The sequence below is a fragment of the Populus nigra genome, chromosome 4, assembly GCF_951802175.1.
Source record: "Populus nigra chromosome 4, ddPopNigr1.1, whole genome shotgun sequence".
Taxonomy (NCBI): Eukaryota; Viridiplantae; Streptophyta; class Magnoliopsida; order Malpighiales; family Salicaceae; genus Populus; species Populus nigra.
Genome location: NC_084855.1, coordinates 926402 through 949374, shown reverse-complemented (window position 1 = coordinate 949374; position 22973 = coordinate 926402). Strand labels below are relative to the sequence as shown.

The 22973-nt window shown below is 33.8% G+C and overlaps 2 protein-coding genes across 2 annotated transcripts; one reads left to right on the top strand and one right to left on the bottom strand.

Annotated features, from left to right (window-relative positions):
• Nucleotides 1-306: 306 nt before the first annotated feature.
• LOC133692790 (ornithine decarboxylase-like) lies at nucleotides 307-1554 on the bottom strand. Its single transcript, XM_062113938.1, has one exon. It carries the CDS (start codon nucleotides 1552-1554, stop codon nucleotides 307-309), a length of 1248 nt encoding a protein of 415 aa, XP_061969922.1.
• A 12948-nt stretch (nucleotides 1555-14502) lies between these two features.
• LOC133692788 (uncharacterized) lies at nucleotides 14503-17676 on the top strand. Its single transcript, XM_062113936.1, has 5 exons — nucleotides 14503-14653; nucleotides 15984-16163; nucleotides 16323-16370; nucleotides 16480-16713; nucleotides 17083-17676. The coding sequence occupies exons 1-5, from the start codon at nucleotides 14606-14608 to the stop codon at nucleotides 17380-17382; spliced, it is 810 nt and encodes a 269-aa protein (XP_061969920.1). The 5' UTR covers nucleotides 14503-14605; the 3' UTR covers nucleotides 17383-17676.
• Nucleotides 17677-22973: the final 5297 nt, after the last annotated feature.

Sequence of the window (22973 nt, the reverse complement as noted above, 5' to 3'; positions counted from 1 at the left end):
TAGATTTAAGAAGGAGTTATATATATATATATATATATATATATATATATATATATATATATATATATATTAAGAGATGGATATTTGCATGCAGAATATAAAGAGGTTTTCTCGACTTCAAATACTTGAGATTGAAATAATCAAATAAATAAAAGTATAAAAACTGGTATTCCATGCATGAATACAAAATCCATTATTGGTAAAAAACAAGAAATATTATTGCATTTTTTTAGTTTAAGAATTTCTTGCTTTATTACAAAAGGGAGAGATAAAAGCAACCTCAGAACTCCCACCACCAGCAAACGGCTAGCTCAGATTCGAGTAGGAAAGGTAAGTCAAAATAGCAGCTGTGTTAAACCCATTGAAACTTGACCCAGCAGCCGCTGTATAAGCACCCATATTAGGGAACACAAGCCAGTCATCAACCTGCAATTCCGGCAACTGATGACCCGTCAAAACCGTGTCAAGAGCATCACACGTCGGTCCGAAAACCGTCGAACTGTAGCTCCTTTCTCCTTTGCACGTGGGATTCGCACTGTTAGAATTGCAAGCTAGAGGTGTGCATGTGATAGTTGCGTGATCATTTAAAATACAGTTCAGGGAGCCGGAAATACCGTCATTAATCCAATACTCTCTTAACTCTCCTCTAACACGTTTTCCTATAACGTTGGTGGCTAATGTGAAAGGCGACTCGGCAAAAAAACGGCCCGGCTCAGAAATGATGGTTAGGCCCGGTTCATTTGGGAAATAAGCTTGCAGGGCGGGTTTAATCGTTGTAGCTGCTTCGTCAAATAGGGATCCAGCGGTGAAGCCGCCGCCGATGTTCAGTATCGTCATTCTAGGCATGCCAAGACGAACTGCGGCTTCAAATACAGATTTAGTCGAAGCTATGGCTCCTTCGTATGCTTGAGAATATGTGGCTCCGCTTCCTATATGGAACGAAACACCAACAACATTGAGCCTAGCCGTTTGAGCGGCTTCGAGAAGAGGCGTGACTTCTTCAGGAAGCGCGCCATATTTGGAACCCAATGGACACCTTGCTATACTATCATCAAGGGCTTTAATCCGAATGAGCAATGCACATTTCGGATGCCATTTTTGAATTTTGTCGAGCTCTTCTTTCGAATCAAATGTAGTTAAATTGACACCCACGCTGGCTGCGTATTTGATGTGTGACCCTGGCTTGCATGGATTCGCATAAATGATTCGGTCCGGAGAGACTCCCAGAGATAAAACCAATTCTATCTCGGCCTGGCTAGCACAGTCAAAGTTTGAGCCAAGAGCCGCCAATGAACCGAGGAGAGCTGGTTCAGGATTGCACTTGACGGCATAAAAGGGACATACCATGGGAAGGGTACGTGTCCACTTGTCAAAGAGGGCAGACACCACTCCTAAATCTAGTACGTAAAAGGGCTCTTTGGTTTCTTTTTCCTTAGAAATTACTGACCGCATAAAATCAGTCAGGCCGGTTTTTGGTAACGTCGTGACCCTCTTGCCCGTGACACCTGGTGCACCCAATAAAACACCTTGGAGGTTCCTGGTGATCGACCCCATGTCTAAAATTTAAGGGCTTGAAGAAAGGAAAATTACCAAGGAAGAAGAGGATTTGAGAGTATTGGAAGGGATATTTGGAGGGTATTTATAGTGATAATTGAAAGAAACAGAAGTCAAGACACTTAGTGTTTGCACCACTATTTGGTGCAAAAAAAAGAAGGAAAAAAAGGGTGAATTATAGAGTTACCTTTAGAGCTAAAAAGAATCAACAACATTTTTCCTTCTGAAGTGAATTACCTAGCTAGTTTGGTATAAGCCTGTTAAAGGGTTTAGTGTGTGAAGACAAGCTGTTGATTAATTTATGGATGATAAACGTGGGTGGTCGTTTGATGAAGAGTTTGAGGTTGATTAGAACTCTTGTGGGGCAGCTATAACATGGGATGTTCAAAATGATTCTTGTCGTGAAATTTGCGTGCAAGCGGTGAAGGGACGAGTCTGCGTGTAAAATGCGTGATTCTCTATACTTTGTATTGAAGGACAACAACAGATGTTGAAGGACAGCAGCAGATTCCTACTCCTCCTGTAGATCAGATTGCAGAGTTTAACCTCAACACAAATTGCACAACTTGCAGAGTTTCAGTTTAAGTCCAACACAAGTTGCAGAGCTTCCTTCTTACTGCAATGTTACGATTGTTCTGCATATAATTGATAGTATAGTAGTTAATAGACATAGACTTTGATATGACCATAACTTCCTCTACTGTAACAGAAATCAAGTGTGTATATATATACCTCTGCTGTTGTAACAGAATTGATATGAAATAATATTCTTCTTTTTCTTTGTTTCTTCACTTTGACACTCAAAACTTTTGGCAGTTGGGTTTGGATACAAGAGATACCAAGGGTGGATTTGAATTTCTATAGCTGCTTTGATCTGACGATTATGACCATTGGAACAGCGTAAAGGAGACTAATTTTCTTGAATCGATTCATCCCTTACATCATTCGAAGCTTTTTTCTAGGTACCTTGTTACCCTTTTGTTTTGAACATGGCATGTGGTTGAAGTTCTAGTAAAGCACTCCTTCTGTGACCAGTGACCACACCAACCTAGCTTAGATTTCTTTTCACTAAAGTCTTCATTGGACTATCTCAGTTTGTCAAATTTCACGAATACCTCTGTTTTATAACAAGAAACAATGTACATGCCCCATGATTTGCACGCAAAACTCCCTTTCTAAGTCCACTGGAAATGAATTAGCCAAATTGAAGTTGAGTGAGTAATTTTTTTAAGGTGAAGGTTATGCTTTGGATCACGTGTTTCTTTTGGTTTAGTTCAGTGAAGGGCAAGTGAAGAAAAGAGAATGTCATATTGTGTTAGGATTGATGCCATTAATGTACAACAATCATTAATGGACGATACCGTCCATTAACAAATGCAGCAGCTCATGTGCAAACTACTAAATGTCAAAATGTGGCAGCCACCATGGTTGATAAAGGAGCAAGAGGAGTTACCATTGAAGCCTATAAATAGAAGCATCACTTGGATAAACACGAGAGAAAGTGCAGAGAAAGATATCAGAAGTATAGGCGAGAGTGAGCTGCCAAGGGCAACAAGCAGTGACTGTCATTGCATCACTGCAAAGAGAGGAAATAATGAGGTTGAGGGTTGCAAAGAGTGGATGATTTCTCCTTCTCTATTGTTGTAAATCTTGTTCTCTTTCTATATAATCAAATGGCTTCTTCTATGGATGTAGATGATTTGCCGAACCACATTAAATATTATGTTAGTGTGCTTGGCCTCCAATTAACTATCATAACATCATCGGTCGGAATTCCCTACATATTGAGATTTCACGGTGTTGATGACTGATGAGTATAATATCATTCTGAAAAAGGATACCTATTTATTGAATAAATTTCTATATCCAAATATAAGCAAATAGTGCTAATATATTGTTGCGGTAACTGCTGCTTTTTATGGTCCATTTTGATACCTAGTTCAGGCCACTGCTGCTTCTGGACTTCCTAGTTAGGAGAGACCGACAGAATGAAGATGGACCAAACTAACTGTATCCTGATCTCTATGGGATGTCCTGTCCATATTCGTTAGCACTATTGCTTTGCATTGAGATGCTACTGGTACTGTCTCTCTCGGGATTCGTGTTTACCAGTAAAAGAAAAGAAACTGCACAGTTTCACTACTAATTATTTAACACCACTCTAAAATCCACACCCTTTGATCGTCTTGCAATTTTAACTAGATATGCTTCAAATTCAGAAAGAAGATGCAAAATCATCAGAATTTCTCAAATGAGATCAAGTTCAGGGACTGATTGTTACCCAAACAGGTGGTGGCAAAATGAACAAGGACTGGTTGTCTTTTAGGCCTCTCTCATAAAAGAAAACATATGGACCGCACGGCTGTTTAATCTGATACGAGGGCAATCCTGGACGCTGGATATTTTTATTATGGAAGTCTCCCATAAAACTTCACAGCAGTTCCTGAGACAATCATTGGTAAAATAGATAAAGTTCCCTTTGCGTGAAATCTAAAGCAGATATTGAATGTGAGCAATCCCAACCCAACAACAAGATTTTATCCTATAAGCTATCTACCTCTGACCATTTTGGACCCCCCTGCATCTAGCTTTTAAGCTATGAATTTACAGGTTTGGTATCGATAAGAACATTATATTTCCTGAACCGACTGACTAATAATAAATTTTCATTTAAGCTTGCCATGGATCATTGCTTGTATCCCTATTGTGGTACTGGGACAGGAGGCGGATCTGCAACATGGATCAATGTTAGAGGGTTATCTGTTTTACAGGTTGAAATTCTTCCCATTTTATCAACTATGTAGAAATTTCCTGAAAGAAACATAATATCGATGGTTGGGGTTGTCTTTTTGGTAAGGAAGTAATAGCCATGGAAGCTGACAAAGAAGATCGTGAGGCTTCTAAGGTAAAGCTGGGTGTAATGTTTTGTATTAAAAGATAGGAAATGGCAACAAAGCCCTTGGTGGCTTAAAGTGTGGGTATAAATGAATGAGGGGTAGTGTGGTAATTAGATAAATAAAATAAATATAAATAGAATAAAAAAAGAGGGATCTGAAAATTTGAGAGAGAATCGGCAGGAGAGAGAAGGGAGAAAGAAGAAGAAGAGAAAAGAGGGAAATTAGAAGGGAAATAGAAAGGAGTTGAAGAAATAAGTTTAAAGGTAAGATTTAAGTTGTTAAATGTATAAATGTATGTTAATTGAACTTTAATTTCAGTTTTGATGAATGTTAGGGTTTTGAAAATTTGTGTTTTGGGTTTAATTGATGAATTAAATTGAATGTTATAATGTTGATTGTTGCGGGTAATGAATTGTTAAGTTGAATTTGAGAGATTGTAGATAAAAATGATGATTTTAAGTTATGATTTTGTTTGAATGATGAATTTGTGTTAGAAATCAGGGGATAACAATAGGTAATCTATGAAAATTTTGGGTTTGAGGTTGAAGATGATGAAAATTCAATTTGGTCCCTCAATTTTGGAAAATTACAGTTTAGTCCCCAAACTTTAAAAAATTACAGATTGGTCCCTGGAGCATATTCCAAGATTGTGAACATAATAAGATATGAATTATGGGCATAATTACTGTATAGTTATGAAATTTTAACACTTTCAATTTGGTCCTCCAATTTGACAAAAATTACCATTTGACCCTAAAAATTTGGAAAAAATTCCAGAATGGTTCCCGGAGTATAATGAGATGATCTGGACATAAATGAGGATTAATTATGGTCATAATTTCAGTATATTAATGAATTTATGATATGTTTAGTTTGGTCCTCCAATTAGATGAAAATTACAATTTGGCCCTAAAAATATGATAAATTACAGATTGGTCCCTAGCTGTAATATTAGCTTTTTCAGATTGGTTTGATGAATAATTGAGGGTTATTTAGTGAATTATTACCAATTTTATTATTTGTTTTATTATGGATTGGATTTCGGGAAAAACCGTTTCATGTTGGGTTTTTAGAAAAAATAACTAGTTAGTTCGAAAACATATAGGGTTATGGAATATACCCTTAGATAAGTGTATTAAATAGGTTATATATTATTTTGAGTCATTCTTGAATATGTCTCCTTTATATTCAGATAATCCTGATATTCTACTGGCGGGATGTCAGTAGGATTTTTTTCGATGTCTGCTTTTGAATTCTGTTTGCTTTCGAGTCAGGTGAGTGGATAATTTTCCATATGCATGAGAAATATTATAAATATTTGATTTGTTAATATGAATTGGATCATGCTTCTTGATAATACATATGTTGATTATTATCCTTGTTTTGATAACGCATGATCAATTGTTAAATCTGAATTCTTGATATGAACCAGTATATATTTTGAATTGATTCTGAATTGATAGCTCCTCATTTGATTGATGTCATGAGTTAAGCCTTGAGATATGAATATGTCTGTTTAATTATGATTATAAACCTATGGTATGTCAGTCAGAATACCCATGCTAACAGGGTAGTGTTAGTCTTTATGCATATCGTATTTGAACCCTAGTTGGTCGGGGGAGTTACCAACCTGTGTGGACTGATCATCCCACAGTACGGAGCCTCATGCTCATTGCATTTTGATTTTCTGACAAGTTTTACCTTCTGATATTCTTGTTATGGCCTATTTAAGAAACCTTCCTATAAGAACCTATAACCATACTTGTATATATATTTCTCATTGTTTTATTACCTCATGTGTATATATTGAACGTTATCTACTCACTGAGTTGTTGAACTCACCATCTTATTATTTATCCTTTTCAAGCTTATAGCTTGATAGCAGGTCACTTTTATTGGACCTTCAGAACCTGCTCTTTGGTTGTATTTTGTACCTTTTCTTTATGTCTAGTTAGTGCTCCAAAACTATGAAATTTATATGAACTCTTGTATTAAGACAATTAAAATTATATTATAAAGTTAGTTTGTTGTTACTGCTGCGTTGAACTCTGATTGACTTATTTGAAGGATGAGTTTGTATGTAAGTTTGGGTTCGCATAGGTATGGAACCTTGGAGGGGAACCTTGCCTATGTGCCAGTCATGGATCCGGGAATCGGGTCGTAATACTGGGTGCCATGATTTACAAACAGCTCTTGTGCAAATGCAATCCACGTAGTTAGTTTGTTTTCAGGTTGTGATTTTTTGTAATTCCGGTTGAATGTCTGACCACCTGGACATTGTTCTTGTTTTCGCCAATGTTTTCGGCCTTGAAATTATATAGAAGTCCAGGAATTTGGTCCTAGAGAAATTTCAAATTGGTGTGTTGTTTCTATGTGAAATCTGCTTAAGTTTTGGCTACTATTCCTTCCGTTTTCTTTTCCTTGTTTTGCTACAATTCACTGCTTAGGCAACAATGATAAGTTTTGTAGCTGGACTGGTTGGAGTTATCATAGGCATCAATCAACTAGCATTCATTAGGACATAACCAAGCACACATGACTGTTTGGTTATTTAGTTAATTTGCACATTCGTTTAAGTTGTTTGAGGACCTAGATAATGGCTCGAGACTATTGTAGTATTATAAATCCCTTTCACCTAATTCAGGCCATTTTTCACAGCAAGGAGAGACTGAAGATGGACAAAATTACTTGTATCATGTAATGTACATTAATGGATGCATTTGGGTAGTTGTTTTTCAAAACAAATCAAATTTTTTTATATGGTTATTCACAATCTAACTTTTTAGGTTCATTCAATGATATAGTTAATATGATCAAATCTAATAAGAATTGGTTATGTTAACTCTAAAGAAATAAAAAAAAAAACTAAAATAATTTCATTGGAGATAAAATAACTGAACTGATAATCTACAAGTTGACTTAGTATTCTAGTGATTTAGATTTTAAATCTGACCAGATCTCTGCTAGATGCTATTCCTATGTTTTTTCACAATTAAAATGGGTTTAGATGATTAATTTTATTTTTAATTGTTATTAGTGTATAACAAATAACTGATCTGATGATTTATAAGTTGATTTAGTACTAATCTAGTGATCTAGATCTTAAATTTGACCAGATCTATGCTAGATGTTACTTCTATTTTTTTTTTACTATTAAAATGAGTTTAGATGGTTAATTCTAATTTTATTTTTATTTTTAATTGTCATCTGTATAATAAAAAAAAAAAACTAAATGCATATTTTCAATACCTATTATGTATCAAAAGAGTTTAAGATTTACATTCTAACTGCTGGTAGTCATTAGACTTACTTGATTGTCTTGTTATTCAACTACATAAAGCTTCAAGTTGAAAAAAGAAAATGCAAAATCAAATTCACAAATGACAGCCTAGTTCAGTCCTTCACGGACTGATCGTAACCCAGACAGGTGGTAGCAAAATGAACGAGGACCAATTTCGTTTTAGGCTTTCCTCGTAAAAGAAAGTGCATGGACTGCGCGGTTGCTTAATCCGTTACAAGGGTAATCCTAGACGTCGGACATTTCCACCGTGGAAGTCAAAAACGCCGAAGTCGTGACCCTCCCATGTGAAATCAGCACAGACCATAAGATTATCATCAGTAAAATAAATGCAATCACCTTTGCATTTGTTGAAATCCAGAGCTGATACAGAGTGTGAGCAATTCCAGGCTAAAAACAACATTTTATCCCCCAAACTCTCTACGTCTGACCACTTTGATTCCTCTCTCTCTAGCTTGTAAGCCACAAAACTGAAAGTTTCGTATCCATAAACAGGAACATGATATTTCCCGATCCGACCTACCAATAAAAGACTTCCATTTAAGTTTGCCAAGTACCATTGCTTGTATCCCATTTTTGGTGGTACAGGCGGTGGATCTGCAACATGGATCAATGACGGAGGATTGTCTGTTTTACAGATTGAAACTCTTCCCACTTTATCAACTACAAAAAAAATTTCCTTCATGAAACATAATATCTTTATAATTCAATGGTGGTGAGGTTTCTTTGATGATAGTCCATGCTATGTCTCCTGATGCACAAAAGGCTAAATTTTCATGCTCAGTACCATATATGGCCATGACCATGAAGTTGGAAACCAAGGAAGGATCAGCAGACTGCAGACACTCTGACTTTTCTTATAAACCTCTCTCTTGGACGTTGTTTGGACGTCCTAATGGAACTCGGATGCAGGTTCCGTGAATTTTTAAACACTACTTCAGTAGGGAAATTAGGGAAGGTGGATAGTGAAGGAAGATCGATTCTGGCTTTTGTTAATGATTTAGGAGAAATTAAAGATCGCGGGGGTTTCCTCGACCACAACCAGCCAACCATGTGAAGAACCACAGCACCGTTTTTCATAAGCTTCAGGCAATTCCAGGCGGTATGTTTTTCCGTCTGCAAAGTTGTAGAAGCCTCGGTGGTTTGGGCTGTCGTTTTGGTAAGGAAGCAATAGCCATGGAAGCTGACAGAGAAGGTCATGAGGTTTCTTGGGTAAAGCTGATCTCCATGATTTGCAAACAGCTCTAACACAAAGGTAATCAACATAGTTGGTTTGCTTTTAGGTTATGAGTTGTAGCAACTCGGGTGGAAGATCTGACCACCTGGACATGATTTCTGGTGAGTTTGCCAAAAGTTAGCTTTCTGAAATATTAATGGAAGTCTTAATGTCCCTAGCTTCGCATCAGGAATCTCGACTTTGGAGAAATGTTAAAATGATGTGTTGTTTACTTGTTTCTATGTGCAATCATTTTGTGTTTCGGCAATCTCCTTGTGTTTTAGTTTTTCTTCTTGGCATTTTCTTCTTGTCCATCAAATCTTTTTCTTTGATGATAAATCAAGTCTCGGCATTTGTACTAGTCCATATTTATTTTTGTTACATACGCAAGCACATGATACAAGTTTTTGCATCCAGGAATACTCCTGGAGGATTAGAACCAGATGTTTGTTTCTTGTTAATATCCCCGCACTGGTTTATATGTTTCTCAATCTAGTTTTAGAGGTTATCGATTGAGAATTCATTTGGAGATTGTCTGCGGCAATTATGAATTGCTACAATTCCACTAGATAGAAGTGCATTGCTTAGGTGCTTAGGAACAAAGGTCATTGGTTCTGCGCAGCATTTTGTTCTACACTAACAGCTCTTAATCTGTTTCTGGTGTAAAGTTCCCTTCTCGGTTATTCGATTAAAGTTTTGCTTCTGAAGTAATAATTCATAAATAAGAAGAATCTGACTATGGGGAACTGGCCAGATCAAAGTAAAGAAGCTCTCATGTGATGATAGACAATTGTTTCGAAATTGAGATGTCCAGGAACGAATACTTTCTGAGAGGGCAAAGAGATAAAAAGAAAGGAAAATTTGCATCATTTCTCCTAAGACTATATATATATTTACACCTGATTCACGGACTGATTGTAACCCAAACAGGAGGTGGTAAGATGTACAAAGACCTATCGCGATATTTCGGCAATTAGATGCAGAAGTTCTGATGGAAGTTCCGACCACATGGACTCGTTTGATGTTTCTCAGCTTTTTTGTCTAGTGAGTGCTTTATTTGGTGAAAAGTCTCAGTTATCTGCCTTAAAGTTTCTGACCTTCGGTGCTTTAAATTAAGAATTTAAAACAATTTGTATCTGCCAAAGTAGTTCTTGTCCAGATTCATTTTTAGGTTTTTGTCTTTGTCTGGCTTGCTCAGAATTTTTTATCCCAAGTTGCTTGCAGTGTATACTCCCATCTCATCATCACCTTGCCGGCAACGCTAATATACGAGACTATAGAGCTGCGTTCACACTATGCCGCACACCAAAAATGAACCAACGCGACCTTTACTTCACATCAAAACTTGAAATCTCTACATAGAGACGTTTTATATTTGTATTTAAGGGAAATCCCAGATTACAAATCTGAAAAAAATGAAGAAAACTCAATTATCAGAATAGTCAAAGGAAACTGAAGAAACTCCCAGCCCTTTATCGATTTGTTAGTGCTAGTGATCTAGACTGCTTCCCTACTTCTCTGATTTCCCTCCACCAGGTAAACAAAGTTAATATGCTGTCTATTTCACTGGCTAAATGTTGCATATACTATTTATTGGTTACATCTACATGCTGGTACAGCATTAATATGGTACCAACTCTCAAGACAGGAGAGACGAAGCAGTGAAGTGAAGATAGAGATAACATATTCTTGTGTGTTTCCAGTTTTGAAATAACAAAAATTATCCGACTTCGTTCCTCCAACCAAATGCATTTCTATCCTTTTTGTCCTCACCAGACGAAACCACATCAAAGAAATATTATAACTATCTAGTAGTAGGTGGTACAGCAGTAAGAGCTTGAGATGAAAGAATTTGCTTGAACTTGAGATCAAGGAATTTGCTTCTCCTGTGATCTTAGGTTTAAGTCTTGTAATTGTCAATATTGATGGTCACTGAAAACTTATATAGTCGTTAACTGGACCCGTGGAGTTAGTCGAAATGCGCGCAAATTAGCTCGGACACCCCACATGAATCATATATATATATATATATATAATTAAAACAGCAAAATATTATTATATCTAGACCACATATATATATTCATTTACATGTCTGCAATTTTCATGAAATGCCTGTAAGGAAAATGTACAGTATCTGTGTTGTTCCTGCAGGGGATGTGGAGCAAGGGGAAAATGGAATTGTGAAAGTAACAGTAGTAGTACAGGGCAGTAAATATATAGAAAGAGCATGCACGCTAGCTAGGAGTATGAATGGGGAATCTTTGTCTGACTGTGGAAGTGATGATAGCAGGCATCCTTTACTCTTCTTACTGAAGACCGCCCGACCTTCCATCTTCACACATTTACTCACCTCACCAAACTTTTCCCAGCAATAAAATAAAAAGAGAAAACATTGTCCTTCCTTTGCCACCGCCTCATGCAACGAAAATGTATTAGAAAAGACACTCTGTTTAAGGGATTCTACTCATTGATTTCGAACTCGACAAATCAAGAGGAGAAGAGAACTTCTCTAACTATCATGTATATCCCTTGGGACTAACCTCTGAGATCAACTTGGTGCTGCATAACCATGCTTATTTATTTCTCTACATACAAACAAAATCGTTTAACTGTCCTCCAGACTGTATTATTATATGCGGTGCCTTGCAAAGAAAAGCAAAGAAATGTTAAATGAAAAGTGATGATGGAGACGGTGATGGGAAAAGGTGCCTCTCTTCAACGAATCAACCGATCCACTTGTCTTTTGCTTCATGTGATGTAATGCAGACTTTTTATGGTTACTCAACCCGAGAGGGTTCAATTAATCAGGTGTTCTTGCTAGTGATGCCCCCATCTTGTTCATGATTACATCCTAACTTAATTTTCACGGGGACGCGTATTATTAATGAGAACGACCAAAATAATCCGTAGAAATTAATATAAAATTAATTGAACTAAATAATTTTTTGAATTTGTTGATAATTTCGGTTGCGAAATTTAAAAAATAAAGGTTTAATTTAGTTTTAACTTCAAGTTTTAGAAATAAAAAAAAACTAACTAAACCGACAAGCTAAATAAAAAATATATATTGTAAACTAAAGGCCCGTAAAATAAAAACTTTTTAAAATAAGCCAATTAAATGTTTATTAATTTAAATTGGATTATTTTATTTTAGCAAATATAAAATTGAACTCATTGTTTTCATAATTTTATTTTTTTGATTTAGTTCGATTTAAATTTTTTAAAAAAAATAGCACGGTTGCATTTTCTATCCGAACCGAAATATTTGAATTGATGACCATCCCTAATGCATTAATTTCTCTCCTACTTCAGCAGCAATAATGAAAATATGAGGCAACAAGAGTAGTAAATGACCGTCAAATACCATCCCTTCGATTTGCAACTAAAGTAGGACTAAACCGACTCGTGATGCTTAAGCCTTAAAAGAAAGAAAATTCATCCCTTTTCTTGGAAGATGAATCCAAAATCTACGAGTCGATAACCTTTGAGATAAATTTTTCATTTTTTGTGTATAAAAAATTTTACATGAAATATCCGTTCGTGTTTTAAGATAATCAAATTGATGAACGAAAGAAGAAATAATCTAGCCGTCATCTACCTATCGTATAGGAAGGAAAACAAGAGATGACTGAGGCGCGCGGGCTCTGAGATTATTGCCAAATTCCCAAAGATACACCACAGCACTGGAAATATTACTCTACACGGCCCAAACTACAGTCCTGAAGTGCTGAAAGGAAGATAGAAACTAAAAGTTTGGACTAAGAAAATCCGAAAAAACTAGCAGTGAAAGCTGTGTCACATATGCTAGTGCGGAGCCTGAAAATTCCTGAGCATTCTTGTTAATTATGTTTTCTGATCATTGTTAAGGTGAAGAAGCACAAACCTTCTGGCAGGCCTGTTTAGGCATGTAGACGAGAGATGGCTTGAAATAGAGAAAGAAATGAAAGAGCACTAAGATATTGGCACGGCTCAATCAGAGACGACCGACCACCATTATTCTTTCAAGCTTTGATGATCTTCTTGAAAAAAAATGGTGTCTTTTCTCTGAGTGAACCGGGCCAACATCGCAATGACACTTTCAAGCACGCACAGACTGTCTTCCCAGCTTCAAGAAAGAGCTGCATTCTGTATTGCAAGAGAGAGAGAGAGAGAGAGAACCAACAGACAAGGCTGAAGAGAAAGAGAATACAAGTCATGAAACAAAATGAGGATGTGCCCTATCAAATTTATGCAGGATGAGAAAGAGAGAGAAGGGCCTTTGCTGGTGTGTGCATTAAAAACCCTGGACAACCTAAACCCGCATCAAGGACCAGAGCATTGAATGGTAACCCACGAACCACCACCTCCATAATATTCCCTGCAATAAATTTCCTCTCTGTCTCTCTGTATGATACAGGGCCTTGGCCCTCTCGTATTAATAATGGCAATGGCTCCATGATTCTGTGCAAGCCTTTCTTTTGACCCTAGACGAACAAACCAGAGCAAACTGATCAGTGCTGAAACCGTTTTTAATAAGGGAATCGTCCCATAAGGCCATAACTCTCCAGTCTGAACTGCATCTTAATTGCTATTTGTGGAATCTCATCAGTTTTTGTCTCTTTATTACCCATTTTAACTGCCGGTGTTTAGCAACCATTGACCCCTTCCCATGACTTGAATTTTGAAATGAAAGCAAAAAAAAAAAAAAACAATTAAAGTTTAAAAAAATATCAAGAAGGTGACTAGGGCCAACAACAAGCCCTTTTTTCAACGAAGTGACTTGCATTATATTGGGGTTTGGGCTAGTTTATATCTCATTACAAAGGCATTTTTAAATTTTTTAAATCTAAAAAAATTAGTAACTTCAATTTATTTTATCATTGCATATATATATATATATATATATATATATATATATAATTCGAAGAAGATCTTAGGCTCTAAAAAATCTCAAAGGACAAATTGTCATAATCAACTGCACAAATGTCTTCTACAGTTATAATCAAGCAACGCATAGGGGCATTACCAAAGAAAACAATACCAAAGCGCGTATTTTAAAAGTCCTGCAAAGAAACCTCTTTTGATAGCAGCAGCTCCACAGCAACCTTAGAAACCATAATTATAAAATCCAAAACAGTTTTATTTCAATATTTAAAAAATAATTGAAAATATATCATTTTGAAAAAAAAAATTAAAACCAAGATAGGCACCGTTTGGCATTCCACAAAAAATGTATGGTGCTAAAGAGTTTTATGGATGTGTTCCATGTGAATCATAACAATTTAATTGGCACCGCGGGCTCGATTTTGTCACTGGATCTATAATGCCATTTGACTTGATTCATAGTACCTCGAATAAAAAGATTAGGCCCACCCTGCTCTAATTTTTTGTTCCCCTTTTCCCAACCTGATTTTGCCACCGAATCCGAATCTAATTTCATGTCCTCTTCGGCTCTTACTCTTCATTGGTAAGCAACCTAAAAAAAAGAAGATAAAAACTGAAATTCCTTCTTCCTGAAGTCATTATATAAGTGCATAGCTTGCTGTTGCACGGACAACCCTCTCCTCTGGTTCCTATATTGTTTTCCTCAGTTTTATCTCTGTTTTAGGACAACGAAACATCGGTTTAAAGTGTTCAATCTGTAGTTCTTTTGTTTTTCCAATGGTTTCGCTAGCACTGTCGTTGGATAAGTCAACGTGGAATGGCCAGGTAACCTTCTAAATCCCCCTTCTACTCGTTGCAAATTTTGCTGTCCTCTCTCCTTTCTTTTCCTTCTTGTTAAACCACCTTTTCTTTTCTTTCTGGAACAATTCAACTCTTCAATGTGCCGATAATAAAACCTTAACTCGACGATGAGCTACTACGGGTTGGGGGTTTTTTCTGATTGCTCGAAATTAAGAAAAGAAATTTTGGACTGCACATATTGCTTTTTTCAAGTTACAAGGGATGCACTCGACGTAACCTCCTGTATAGCTATAATTTATACACTTTTATGTATAATTTATTAGTTTATTCAACTTGGTGCAAAGCCCTTATCGGGGAGTTAACTTTATTGAGTATTAAAACAATCTTATTTTAACAAAATTAAATAAATTAATAAGTCAACATGTTTTTGTTTACCAAAATCAATCAAGTTGTTGCTCAATCCGGATTTTTTTAATGGATCAAGCTTCTTCTTTTTTTAATCCAAACCAGTTTAGAATTAATTTATGAAGGCGATCCAAGCTTTATAAGAAAAGTCTTATGTATTAATTATATTGAATACCAATGGGTTTAAAAAGAACCCTGTATTTTGGATTTATTTTCTTTATTTTCATGGATAAATATTAAGCTTTCTTTACATCTTATTTGGTTAACATTAGCTCCATGGACTATAAGTTACATCATTTTCGGTTTGGTTTGGTTTTTATAAAAAAAAAAGTAATCAAACTGAAATTTTTTTTAAAAAAAACCAAAACCAGTTCAAATTGACTGGTTTCAGTTCGGTTCGGTTTTTAGAACAAAATCGGTTCAAACCGGTTTGGCTCGGCTTTTTCGGTTTGGCTCGGGTTTTTTGGTTTGGCTCAAGATTTTTTTTGTTTAGGTTCGGTTCGGTTTTTTCAGTTTTAGGCTTATAAAACCGAAACCGAACAGAACCAACCAGTTTTTTAAAAATTTTAATCGATTTTTTTTCACGGTTTGGTTTTTTTAATTATTTTTTTCAGTTTTCTTGATTTTTTAATTTTTTTACTCACCTCTAATGGACTAGTTACCATTAATTTATATAATTACATGGATTTTTAATCTTTGACGGGTAATTGAAACCTCACACTACTGCAGTAATAATAATTGTTGTATAAGCTGGTTGAAAATATTTCTTATCATAAAATAAATAAATAATTTTTTTATGCGTATGCATACGTACCTTGTATAAACTTTTGACTGAATCAGTGGTTATAGTTTTTTTTTTTTCAATTTTAACCCCTCCTTTCCTATCAGATGCTACTTCATTGTTGCATAGGCTAATTCCCTATCTCGTTTTCTACTTTGATTCTCGCAGATGACAATCAAAGCTGGCTTTTCTCTCTTGCCAATTCTGCTGTTCTTCCTCACTTCACTACTTTCCTGTGGAGCTATCTACACTATAGAGAAATTTTATACTAGTTTTTTGCTTATGATCATGGCATATTTGTTAAATTTAATGCAGATATCTTTGTGGGAATTGGACCAAGTTCACAAGGTAATCAAATATTTAAAAAAAAGGAAAAAAAAATTGATTCTTCTACCTGTTGATTTTACAATACACAGACTAATTGATTCCAAGTCTTTGCAAAATTACTGTAAAAAAATCATTATTTGATTAAATTTAGTGTTTCTAATTGCGAAATTACATCAGCAGGATTCAGAGGACTTGTTTTCTATTGCTTCGACAGCAGATGAGCATCAGGCATGCAATCCCTTTGTTTCTTTATTGTTATTCCAAAGGCTTTTTTCAAACTGTTTAATGTCTTCCATGTTAGTAAATGGTTTCATGTTAATTCACTCTTCTTCTCCAGGTGACATTTACTCTTTCTCCTTTCGATCAGCCACATGCTGCCGTACTGTTCGCTGTCATATTGCCCTCCCTGGCAGCGTTTTACACCATAGAAGAGAACGTTATCGTGGGCTTGGGATTTGTGGCTATGGCATGTGTCTCATTCTTAGCCCTGTATGGACTGTTTTTTCCATCTCCTGTCAATTCACCAGCCTTTGATTTCTGGGCTGAATGGACAGGCCTGAAATTGTGCAAGGTAGTGATTCTTTTTTAAAAAAAATTATTTCAAGACATTAAGTGAAATTAATCATATTTATAAAGACATGAAGATGGGGGTTGACCCTTGAGTCCATTTAAACTATGATATTTTTTTAATAAAAAAATTAAACGTTTTATATTAAAAAAAAAACTCAAAACAAAGTTATTTTAATAATAAAATAGTTTAAAATTAAACCTCAACTAACGATAAACTCTAAATTAATATGTCATCAAGTTGATTCATTAATTCGAACCGGATTTCATATCTATAGTGGTTGTAAATTTTCTTGTTTTTTTTTAATTTGATATTAAGTATTATTTTTCCAATAAATAGTACTCGTGAAAATTTTGAAAATTTAATGTGCAGACATTGATACCTGCTTCGCCGGAAGACAGGGGCCAGCAATTTGAAGAGCTATATCACCGTATATTGGGTCCTGAGGATGACGAGAGAGAGAGAAGTGAGGAGAGGAGTTTGATTTCTGAAGCTGAGTATCTGGAGGAGGGAGAGGAAGGAGTTGGCGAGAACAATGTCCAAAATCAAGGGGCTGAAGTTGAAGGATTGAAAGACAAAGGACTTAAATTCGGCATTGAAATCAACGAGGACGAATGGGAATATATAAAAAACTCTTCACTTCATGCCAAAGACTCCCAAAGTGAGAGTTGAAGATTTGGTCTTTAATTCTAGCAATAAAAAAGAAAATATGATTAAAACTCGATTAAGTTTTCTTTAAAGTTTTACCTTTCCTTTTCCTTGCTTAGCTTGTAGGTCGAGGCTAGTTCTTATAGGCGTATTTCAGTAGGGTTTGTTTTTTCTTTCCCTTTAACCGAAAAGGTCATTCCTTTTAGGCACATGTGTTTATGTGTTTTTTACGGTTATTATATTATTATAAATATATAAAAGAAATGATGTTTTCATGTAAAAATAATATAATTATAAATTTTGCTAATTTCTGTTTTACTGTATCATACTGTAGTGATATCAAAATTATAATTTTCAGGTTTTCTAACTTGATATTTTTATTATTTTACACTTAACTGGTTTATCATAATTTTTTTTATTTTTTTTTGTAATATTTTTTTAGTTTTTCCTTCTTTTTTTTCTTTACACAATTTTTCTGGAAAAAATATTATTTTTTATTTTTTACACTTTGAATATTTACCACTCTATACTTTATCTATTTATATCATTCTTTTTTTTCTTATCTTTATTCTTTTGTAATTTTTTTTCTTCGCACTTTTTTAAAAAAAATTATTATACAAAAAAACTAAGGAAATAGTGTTTTACTATAACAATTACAACATTATTTCATTCTCTTGTTACGTTAAAAATTAGCTTGAGATCTTACATATTTATATCAACACATATAATTTTTATTATATTTTATTATATGTAAGTATTGACTTTTTAATTTACAATTATAATTTTTACTCGATGTCAAAAAATACATTAATAAAAAACTATTTGATATTTTTATTATTTTACACTTTACCCATTTATCACTATTTTTTCTTATCTTTTTTTAATATATTTTTTAGTTTTTCCTTCCTTTTTTCTTTACACTTTTTTTATAAAAAAAATATTATTTTTATTTTTTACATTTTGAATAATTATCACTCTATACTTTATCTATTTATATCATTCTTTTTTTTTCTTATCTTTATTCTTTTGTAAAAAAACTTTTCTTTGCACTTTATCTTTTAAAAAAATTTATACAAAAATCTAAGGAAATAGTGTTTTACTATAACAATTACAACATTATTTTATTCTTTTGTTACATTAAAAATTAGCCTGAAATCTTACATATTTGTATCAACGCGTATGATCTTTATTATATTTTATTATATGTAAGTATTGACTTTTTAATTCATAATTATATTTTTTATTCGATGTCAAAAAATACATTAATAACACTTACATATTAATTATTTTATGTTATAAAAACATTACTCAATTTACATTGAAGCGAGTTGAATTAACACGTTAACACTTTATTTTTTAATTTATTGACACATATAATTCTTGATTTATTTAATTAAATACATGTATAGACCTTTTTATTTATAATTGTATTTAAAAAATACATTTAAAAAACTTGCATATTTATTTTTAGTTTTTGTTAAAAAAAATTATCCAAACCCGCTGTAAAAGGTGGTATAAATAACTAGTTTGGATTTATTCCTTGATTTATTAAAAAAACTTCATACAATTTTTTTTTTCTTTTCAAATTGTAGTTTTATGGGCTGGTAAACTATGTTCTCACCGGTATAGGCTCTACAGTATTCTGCTTGGTGTTAATGGTTTAAATTTTATGTCGTGAATGTCATGATTTTCTTTTCATTTTTCATTTTTTTTTGGAAGAATCTATTGAATCTATTTTTAATTTTTTTTATTAACATAGATGTCATACTAGCTTGTGTGTACCTCGATTAATCTCATAGGATTTATAATTTGCAATCTTTTTAATAACTTTAAGATTTGTGATACTCAAAGTGATAATCTCTAGAAAATAAATTTTGAGTCAGAATAATTGAGATATAATCCTAGGAATTTTTTTAAAAATTTTTTAAAGCTCAATGGTATTCGTCTGTGCAGTATAAGACCTTGGGAGAAGCAAAGATGGAAAGAAAAGAGAAGGAACGCTGCGTGTCCTGGTATTGGAAAATCATAAGATATTGCAAAGCATATTTTAATTTTACAATTATTTCACGTAGCAACGTGGTTAATTTGGTGTAAAGCTAGAGTAATGGGGTTATACGGATTAACTGAGATAGTTATTTAAAAAAAAAATTAAAAAAATTAAATCAAATTTTAATTGGGTCAATTATAAGTCCTAGATAGCTTATCAAGCCACGCCGTGTTTAATAACAACAATTCATTTCATGTGAAAATACTAATCCTCTGGGTGTATGCAATTCATCCATTCATACAAAAGGAAATCCGTTACCACGACTGTTCATGAACTCTACTTGCTCCACTTTAATTCAAGTGGATGGATTATTATTCCACCGTGCTGGATAATAGTTCTTTTGTTGATCTTATCATTGCATAGCATCTCCGCGAGGGCATTCATTTGTCACGAGTCATGACCTAATGTATCTACTCTCGACTCTCAAGCTTCTTTCGGAAAAGAAAAGAGAAGAAATTTTTGTAGGGTCAGTGGTAGTTTTTGCCCACACTGTGTGTGTGTAAACTCCAAAACACTGTTAAAGAAACAGCCCAAACCGAGTCCACATCCCACGTTGGACTGTGATGGGAAAGAAGAGGTGCTCGTGAATTTACACATCGTACCATGCTCGAATCATTGATCTTTGGTCTGCCCTAGGATTCATTGAAAAGGTGGGGCGTCGGGTGTTCTTGTTATATCCAGAGAGACCAGTCACTGTCTATTTCCCGGACAGGCATGCTTACTACTGTGGATGATGAAGCATCTTTCTGGCCCATCCTTGCAACATGCGGTAATTTGCTTAATTTTTCTCTCGAAAGAAGCCCGAAACCTTGACACTAGTGGCACCACGCTATTCATATTGCCATACGGGAAGGAAAAGGTTCTTTTCAGTCCCGAGGACTAAAGATTCGAGGAATCTGTGCCTAATGTCGCTACTGGCATGACACATGCAAAACGAGTTGGAATAGGCAGCGCTATTCTAGTGGGTTGAAATTTTTATTTTTTTTTCATCCTTATAATTTTTTATTTTACATTTGGTTGCCCTCTTTATTTGTATTTATATAAATATCAATTTTTTATTTTCAAAATTATATTTATTTCATCCGTTTTTGATAAGAAATCTAGATTACTCTTAAATTTTCATAATTTCTTGCATCTCATTTTATTAGACAGGTGTCAAGATGAAAATAAGTTTGGGACATGTTATTCCACGTAACCTTATGATTTGAGAATAACAGAATCTTCTAGTCCAATAAAAACCGAGCAAAATTATTTTGAAAATAAAGGGTTGATATTAATATAAATAAAAATAAATGAGGACAAACAATTATAAAATCAAAATTAAAAAGATCAATATAAGCTTTTTATTATTATTATTAACGTGGATATTCGGATCAGCTTGTACATATCTTGACTAATCTCATGAGTTATGAAGTTAACAACTATATAAGTTTTTAGATTCTAATGATTCTGAGATTTATAAAATTTAAATTAATAATTTTTAAAAAATAAATTTATAATCTGATTAATTAAAATAGAATGATAGCCAATGTTTTATAGAAAGACAGCGAGAGCAGTTTGTCTGTGCTGTTGGCAACCAAAACGGACTGCCCGCCCTTACGCTGCTTGAGGATACCACCCCACGCCACACTGTCTAGACCAAGGTTTAAACGGCCAAGTTTTTCAGACTCGTACACGATTTTTTATATTTTTATGAAGAAATTCTTTACAAACACCTATTTCATGCAGGGTGACACCATTTTTCTCGCCAAATCTCAGCCATTGGTTACTTTTAAACAACAGATAACTACCAATAAAATGAGTGGCTTTACAAGCATCAACGTTTCCGATTTCACATCTTGAGGTGAATGTGAAGCTATAAGTATATTATTTTACCAAGTAAACATAACAGAGTACAATTTTCTCATACTCGTACTTTTGTTCTTATATTTTCTTTTTTCTTTTTTATATATTTACTTACTTAAACGTTGGAGAATTTCTTATTTCGTGAGGAACTTTTTTTTTTTTTTAATCAATGTAAACTCTTGGCCAAAAAAAATAGGATTAAATTAAGATTTTTAAAAAATTCATATTATACTTGAGGAGGGGCAAAAGGGTAAAATATTCTATAAATTAGTATAAAAAGGAGGGATTTTCCTCTCTCGAAGACAGCAGCTACAACAAAGGAGAAGGGAGGAAATTTTCAATTTTTCTCACTAAAATCTTAGAAAAACTAAGAGAAAATTAAGGGATTTATAGGGGAATTAAGGGGAAATCATACATGCACCTATAAACACTTGATTAAAAATGAAAGAGAAGCAAAAACAATTAAGGAGAGGGGCTGCACGGTCATGGTAACAAGAAAGAAAAAAAAGGGATTCAGAATTTTTTTAACTAATTAGGATTCGAAGACTTGAACCACCTTTGGTAAGGGGTTCTAAGCCTAATTTCCTAGAATTCAAATAACATTTAAGGTAAAATCATGAATTTTAACTTAGAGTTTATATAATTTTTTTGGGAAAAATACAAATTGACTGTAAATTGATCAAATTTAATTATATTAGGCCATATTAGGTGTTAAATTTAGTAGAATTGATAAAAAAAAAATAGAGTCCTTAAGAACCCAGGTGGCCAGTCAAAGAGAAAGTTAAACTCGTGATGTATAATTATATATAATCAAGTGAAATTGTTGTGAAATAATGTATATTTATATGGGGAAATAATTTTTGAAATATAATTTGAAATTTTAATTGAAATGTCATTGTATAGTCGAAGATTTTGTTAACATGAATATTTAAGTGAATTAATTTAAGATACTTGAGTAAATATTTAAGTGAGCGTGAAGGGTTTTAGAGATTTGAAATTAATGATATTGCACTATATGTGTACATTTAAAAAAAATTGTAAATGAGAATTTATCTGGAAACAAATATAAAAAAAAAAATTGATATGCTTGTTGATATATAAGAGACTTCGAGAGTTGTGCTGCAGTAGAGAGGCACCCTGAAATCTTTGATCGCAAGTAAGTATTCCATACCTTACCATTTTTTTTTGTAAGATTGTCGTTATAATATTTTGGACATATTATGTTATTTTATTTTTAATTTGTAAAACATACAATGAAAGAAAGAAATTTTATAGTGGTGAGATTGATGTCCAGTAAAAGATAGTGAAATTAATTTCAGCGATGAGATTAATACATGGTAAAGGGCAACAAAAAATAATCCTAATAAAGGGATTAAAAATTAGTTATGATGATGGAAATAAGTCTCGGCAACAGACATGAAGAATTAATCTTTTCCGGTATTGGGATTAATGTTTAGTAATAAGAAATATAAATTTTATTTTAGAATGTAGGAGTTTTACCAAGTAATGGGTAGAGAATTTAGATTGTTTAGAAGTGAAAATAACGTATACATCTATGCGAACCGTGAATTATCTAATATTGGATATAGGTTAAAAAAAAGCTTAATATGAAGAATATAGTCTAGGAAAGAGAATGTGTATTAGAAATAGTGACAAATAAGAAATACTTACATAGAAAATAAATCGTGTAAGTTAAAAGTAGATTGCGTGAATGTAATTGAAT